The 7,359-nt window shown below is 40.0% G+C and overlaps 2 protein-coding genes across 2 annotated transcripts; both read left to right on the forward strand.

Moving 5' to 3' along the window:
* The first annotated feature begins 737 nt into the window (after positions 1-737).
* On the forward strand, positions 738-2,504 carry LOC140941179 (BTB/POZ domain-containing protein 6-B-like). The gene has a single exon (XM_073390152.1). The coding sequence runs from the start codon at positions 738-740 to the stop codon at positions 2,076-2,078; it is 1,341 nt and encodes a 446-aa protein (XP_073246253.1). The 3' UTR covers positions 2,079-2,504.
* A 2,852-nt stretch (positions 2,505-5,356) lies between these two features.
* Positions 5,357-6,965, forward strand: LOC140941085 (BTB/POZ domain-containing protein 6-like). The gene has a single exon (XM_073390051.1). It carries the CDS (start codon positions 5,411-5,413, stop codon positions 6,749-6,751), a length of 1,341 nt encoding a protein of 446 aa, XP_073246152.1. The 5' UTR covers positions 5,357-5,410; the 3' UTR covers positions 6,752-6,965.
* The last annotated feature ends 394 nt before the right edge of the window (positions 6,966-7,359 follow it).

The following is a 7,359-nucleotide window of genomic DNA, read 5'->3' on the forward strand; positions in this document are numbered from 1 at the left end:
AATATCTTGTTAAATATGAAGTAAGGCAAATAAATTTACAAGTGAGACTTTGTTACCTGTTGTGCTTATATATTGGAATCGTGGCTTTTTGTACTTCTCTTTTGAGATGAAGCTTGAGACTTTCAGTTTATTTTTCCCCAGTAAGCTATATGTATTTTACCATTTGTTTTGACTTGTAGTTTTTTTTTTTCTTTAAGTTTCATAGAACACAATCGGAAAGCTTCATTAACAAACGTAAGCTTATCGTCTATATTTTCAGTCATCCTTTTTACTGTTAATATTAGTTATTACAGGAAAGTTTGAGAGAGGAAACGTGGAATCTTGTACATCAGTTTGCTCGTTGTGTGATAAGTAGGTTAAAGATTGGTCATAATCATGGTCGTTTATCTGAATATTTGTGCTTGACCTGTGGATCGGAGGAAGGGATGACCAGTCTTGATTTGACCTAAAACGATAGGTTTCCGTTTAGAAATTGTTTCAATATACGAGATAACGTGGGACAAAGAAAACCAAGTCTCTTCTTATTCCTTATGACGCCAAAACAAGTGATTGTAAATAAATTTAGTAGTACCACAGGTTTACCATCCTTTTTTTGTGTTTTGTCCTGTGCATAAATTATTGGGGGTGGCCTATCCAAACACGTGACCAATCATACCAAAGCTACGTTTTGCTTCAGATATTACACTGTTCTACACTGAGTTACATTTCTCTGTCCCATCAAGCAATATATGTGCGAAATGGCCGATGATCACTGGCAAACAAAGTGTTTGAAGATCAGCGACAGAACGAGGTTCATCTTTAACAACGAGTTCTTAAGCGATGTGAAGTTTATCGTTCCTGCGTCTAATAACGAAAGCGAAAGCCAAAAGATGATTCCAGCTCACAAGTTTGTTCTTGCAATCGGTAGTCCTGTCTTCTATGCCATGTTCTTTGGTGAAATGGCGGAGACTAAAAATTCTATTGAATTACCCGACTGTGAGTACGAGAGTCTGTTGGAGTTGTTTCGTTATTTGTACACCGATGTTGTGAACTTAACCGGAAGTAATGTGATGCATGTTCTGTACTTGGCAAAGAAATACATGCTGCCGTCGCTCGCTGATAAGTGCAGTGCGTATCTTCAAGAAAACCTGGAAGCATCCAATGTGTTCTCAATTCTGCCGCACGCGAAGAAATTTGATGATCAAGATTTGGAAAACCGATGCTGGGAGGTGATCGAGAAGCATACAGAGGAAGCTGTGACGTCAGATGAATTTGTCACGCTTGAACGGTCATTAGTTGAATCTGTTGTGAAGAAGGAAGTATTGAACGTGAAGGAAGCAGAACTGTTCAAGGCCGTTGATCGGTGGGTAACAAAAGAAATTGAAAGACATGGTTTAAGTCCTGATGGAGAAACAAAAAGAGGAATTATTGGAGAGGAATTATTGAACGCCATACGGTTCCCACTGATGTCACAGAAGGAGTTTCTTTCCGTTGTTCCAAACAACATTTTGACAAAGAAGGAAATTTTTGACTTGATGAAACACTATAACGGTATGTTAACTTCTCCTCTGCAGTTCTCGGCATCTCCAAGGACGGGCTTCGTCGGTACTTGTCATCGATTTTCTTTTTTCACAAACCCGGAAATCAACCGCCTGAACAATTGGAGTTACACGTTTAACCGAAGTGACCGCATCTGTTTTGCAGTAAACGAGGACATTTATTTAATTGGAGTGGAGCATTTTGGCCGCAAGGGATGCACCTACACCGTCAGAACTGAATTGGTCGATACTGAAAGTGGTTCCTGTGTCGCAAGCAAATCAGGGGTGTACAGTTCGGAAGAAAAACATCAAGAGGTTACTGAATACTACGGCTTTACTGTTTTGTTTGATGATCCGGTACTTATCGAGCAAAATAACTGTTATGAAGTGGTCTCTCTTGTTGACGGTGACCCTTCATGGTACGGAAATAAAGGAAAAAGCACTGTTGAATGCTTTGGGGTAACTTTAACTTTTAATGACGCTGAAGACAAAACAGATAATAACGGCACGGGCGTTAGCAAAGGCCAGTTCCCTGCACTGTTGTTTGTAGCAGATAACTGACTCGTGGTAGGGAATCCAAAACCGAATCGAACCAGTCAATCGAACTCAGTCCATGGATTGAGTAGGATTGAATCTGGTAATCGAACATAATCGAACTCAAAAAATGTTCTCTAGTTCGATTTTGGAACTATCGGTTGGTAAATTTAATCGCTGTTCAAAAGACTGTTTTTTATTAGGCTCAATTAACTTAGCCCGAGAGCTTGTGTGTGCAACATTGAAAGATAAATCCGGAGTATAAAATTAGAGTCGAATACTGAAATCAACGCAAGCCCCAGGCCTGCAGTGTTCAATTTGATTTTGTAGTGAAATGTTGTAGTGTAAAGCCTCACTAGTAAGTTTTGTTAGCTTTTAAGTGCATATGAAACGAAACTTGTTTTTATTCAGTCATGAACTTTTCAATTTGAAATATTCGATTCCGAAGTTTGAGATGTTTTGAGTTTTCAAGTTTGTCTATTTTTCCCTGAAAATGGTTATCGAATCGCGTGGCCAAAGTCCCAAGTAACTTTAAACTCATGACGCAAATTACGTAATTTTGGTTGCATTGAGGACCATTGAGAATCACTCGCTCTAAAACAAGAACCGTTAACTGCCGTTTATAATACACTCATCTTCGCAAGGGGTTTTAGGAGGGGTAATATAAACGGAGGGACTCATATCGGGGCCTTACAACCGGAATAGAGCTGTAGCAGTGCTTATCAAAATAAGTTTTGCATTTACAGGGTCTTAGCTTTTAAACGTCATAATAAAGCAAATTAATTCCAGTCCCGAGGGGCTAAGAATCGAGCGTATTATTTTGTTAGAGATAGATATAGATGGGCCTGAAATTGGGTGGGGGGGATGGGGGTGCCCGGGTATGAGTGGGAAGGCTTATAAACGGTAGTTTATGGCATGACGGAAAGGAAATGAAAAGAGAGAAGCGTCGAGGAGGGTGATATTAGGGACTTTAAGATCCAACGAAGCGGGCGGTAACGAGAACGTCAAAAAAACAATAGGTTCTATAAGCAAAACAACAACTTTGCTCGTGCATCACGCTTTTTTGTACATTTTTTTGCCCGTTTTTGCACGACTACTACGTGAAAATGCCTAATTTCGCGTTCTCGTGAACATAAACAAGCAACGACGAAATTTTATTTCTCTTTTTGAACTTGGATATGGTCCCGAGAAATTCAATTCCAGGAAGGTCCGCCTACATTTGACAAAGTAAGTGGGCAGGAATAATTGCGATAAAGACTGAAAGAATCCAGATTCACTTTTTAAGCGACGTTCTCGTTGCCGTAACGTCGTTGGATCTGTAAGTCCCTATTGCGCTGCTGGAATGCTAAACCAGCAAAGTTGCACTGAAGAATACGTCGTTTACGCCTGGTATAGCGATGGACCATTCCCTACCGATCTGGCTGGGAAAAATGTTAATTTCTTCTAAAATATCTTGAATTGCCTAAGTCGTACACGGGCAGCACTGACTTTATACTTTTAAACATTGACTTTCGCGATCGTGGAGGTATCCTCTACCCGGACTCACAAACCCGATTTTGAGTCGATTCAAGAAGGATTGAAATGCCTTCCCATAATGCTTTGTTCCCAACTATGTTATCGTTGAACTTTTATCACCGCGTCTTTTTTTTAACATAACGCCGAATGCTGCTTGTACAGTTGAGAGAACGCGCTGAGCGTCCATTTGATGTCTCTAACCTTGTATATCTTCACTGTATCGCTCGATAGTTAAGGTCTCATCGCTAAAAGAAGACCTGTAAATATCTTGTAAAATGTAAAGTAAGGCAAATAAATTTACAAGTGAGACTTTGTTACCAGTTGTGCTTATATATTGGAATCGTGGCTTTTTGTATTTCTCTTTTGAGATGAAGCTTGAGACTTTCAGTTTATTTTCCCCCAGTAAGCTGTGTATATTTTACCTTTTTTTTTTACTTGTAGTGTTATATTTTCTTTAAATTTTGTAGAACACAATCGGAAAGCTTCATTAACAGATGTAAGCTTATCGTCTATATTTTCAGTTATTCTTTTTACTGTTGATATTAGTTATTACAGGAAAGTTTGAGAGAGGAATCTTGTACTTCAGTTTGCTCGTTGTGCGATTAGTAGATTAACCCATTCGCTCCTGGGCCCGGTTCCTCGACAGATGGTTAAGTTTAATCCAGGGTTAAACCAAGTTTTAAGCGAGGTTTTCTTGCCTAAGAACATGTAACTCAAGCTTACAAAATACTGTTGAGCTTTTACTACGAGATACGGTAAATGATAAAACAAAATGTTACTCTTAGCAATGCATAGGAAGGTAAAATACAAAAAAGGAACAAAATTTTAATCCTGGATTAGAGCTAATCGGCTTTTCAGAAACCCGGCCCTGGAGATTTTGCCGAAAAACGCGTTTTGAAGCTAGTCGAGTGGTTTTCTGGTCACTGTCGTGCTATAAAGGGCTAAAACTTACCACAAACCGCTTTACAGGTCGTACACTTGGCGGCCTTCTGATCCAGATGCAAAACATCAGCTTGCGAAGTTCGGGCATGCGCAGAAAGCAAAATTTCGAGGTTTTGGGGTTTAAAAGTGACACAGCAGTCTTTACTTTTACTTTTCGCTTTTTCTCCTCCCTTCTTTTTTCGCTTTTCTTGCCTCATTTTTTTTTTTCTCTTGCTGGGCATTTAGTAGGCTTCATTTTGGTGGGAAGAGTTTTTAGGAAAGCTTTTAGGATCTTAGGATTAGGTGAAAGGAAAGGTAGGTGGGCAATGGAACAAGATTTTCATGGAGATTTTCAGGTCAATGTCACGTGGTTTTTTGCTTCTTTCTCCGGTGTCCTTGACTGAATTGTGCTCACTCTGGTATGGTTTGAAAGATCTCTTCACTCTACACAAGTTAGCGAAGAAAGTTGTCCTTGACCGTTAAAACTGATGACGTCACAAAGGGTAGAAAGGATCTGGATCCGCACGTGCGGTTACGGGCGGTTCAGGGGCGAATGGCTTAAAGATTGAATAGTAATCATGGTCATTTATCTGAATTTTTGTGCTCGACCTGTGGAAGAGATAGCCAGTCTTGCTTTGACCTAAAACAATAGGTTTCCGTTTAGAAATTGTTTCAATATACGAGATAACGTGGGACAAAGAAAACCAAGTCTCTTCCTATTCCTTATGACGCCAAAACAAGTGATTGTAAATAAATTTAGTAGTACCACAGGTTTACCATCCTTTTTGTGTGTTTTGTCCTGTGCATAAATTATTGGGGGTGCCCTATCCAAACACGTGACCAACCATACCAAAGCTGCGTTTTGCTTCAGACATTACACTGTTCTACACTGAGTTACATTTCTCTGTCCCATCGAGCAATATATGTGCGAAATGGCCGATGATCACTGGCAAACAAAGTGTTTGAAGATCAGCGAAAGAACAAGGTTCATCTTTAACAACGAGTTGTTAAGCGATGTGAAGTTTATCGTTCCTGCGTCGAATAGCGAAAGCGAAAGCCGGAAGATGATTCCTGCTCACAAGTTTGTTCTTGCAATCGGCAGTCCTGTATTCTATGCCATGTTCTTTGGTGAAATGGCGGAGACTAAAAATTCTATTGAATTACCCGACTGTGAGTACGAGAGTCTGTTGGAGTTGTTTCGTTATTTGTACACCGATGAAGTGAACTTAACCGGAAGTAATGTGATGCGTGTTCTGTACTTGGCGAAGAAATACATGCTTCCTTCGCTTGCTGATAAGTGCGGTGCGTATCTTCAAGAAAACCTGGAGGCATCTAATGTGTTCTCAATTCTGCCGCATGCGATGAAATTTGATGATCAAGATTTGAAAAACCGATGTTGGAAAGTGATCGAGAAGCATACAGAGGAAGCTGTGACGTCAGATGAATTTGTTACGCTTGAACGGTCATTAGTTGAATCTGTTGTGAAGAAGAAAGTATTGAACGTGAAGGAAGCAGAACTGTTCAAGCCCGTTGATCGGTGGGCATCACAAGAAATTGAAAGACAAGGTTTAAATCCTGATAGTGAAACAAAAAGAAGAATTATTGGAGAGGAATTGTTGAACGCCATACGGTTCCCATTGATGTCACAGAAGGAGTTTCTTTCCGTTGTTCCAAACAACATTTTGACAACGAAGGAAATTTTTGACTTGATGAAACACTACAACGGTATGTTAACTTCTCCTCTGCAGTTCTCGGCATCTCCAAGGACGAGGGGCGTCGGTACTTGTCATCGATTTTTTTCTTTTGGAAAACCGGAGAGCAGTCGTTGGGGGTACAGGGGTAACAGAAGTGACCGCATCTGTTTCACAGTAAACAAGGACACTCATTTAATTGGAGTGGAGCATTTTAGCCGCGAGGGAGGCACCTACACCGTCAGAACTCAATTGATCGATACTGTAAGTGGTTCCTATGTCGCAAACAAATCAGAGGTGTTCAGTTCAGAAGAAAAACATCAAGCGATTACTAAATACTATGGATTTACTGTTTTGTTTGATGATGCGGTACCTATCAAGGAAAATAGCTGTTATGAGGTGGTCTCTCTTGTTAACGGTAACTTTTCGTGGTTTGGAGGTAAAGGAAGAAGCACTGTTGAATGCTTTGGGGTAACCTTTACGTTTCATAACACTGAAGAGAAAGCGGACAATAACGGTACAGACGTTCATAGCGGCCAGTTCCCTGTACTGTTATTTGAAGTGGATCGTTGAAACAGTACAGTGCTCGTGCTAGGCAATCCGGAACGGAATCGAACCGATCAGTTGAATTAAACTCTATCCGTTCTCAATCCGTGGATTGATTCCGATTGAATTCGGTAAAAGAACATAATCAAACTGAACTAATGTTCGGACGTTGGATTTCAGAACTACCAATTTGTACAATCAAGCCTCTGTTGAAAAGGGAATTTTTCCTAATAATGAAAGCTATATTAAAGTTGAACTCGAAGTAGTTCAGTTTGTATGAATTCTGGGGTCAATTTAATAAAACTTTTACACGTGTAATTTACAAATGTAGCCATTGTTTTAGAGTCTGAGAACAATAGCTTCACTTGTAAATTACACGTGTAAAAGTTTTATCAAATTGACCCCTTTTTACCGGGGCCTAGCCGAAGGCTGGCACCGGTCATAAAATGCAACGCGTTTCTGTGTTTTCAAAGTTACATTGTTAGGGATATATCGCTGACTGAGATATATCGCTGGCTCGTTACTTTTGGGAGTGTTCGCTGAGATATATCGCTGGTTCAGAAATTTGAAGTAGGGAGCAACAACTGTAACCATGTAAATATCAATTCGATTAGTTTGCACACGGAATGGTTTAA

This window comes from Porites lutea, chromosome 6, assembly GCF_958299795.1.
Source record: "Porites lutea chromosome 6, jaPorLute2.1, whole genome shotgun sequence".
NCBI classification, from domain to species: Eukaryota; Metazoa; Cnidaria; class Anthozoa; order Scleractinia; family Poritidae; genus Porites; species Porites lutea.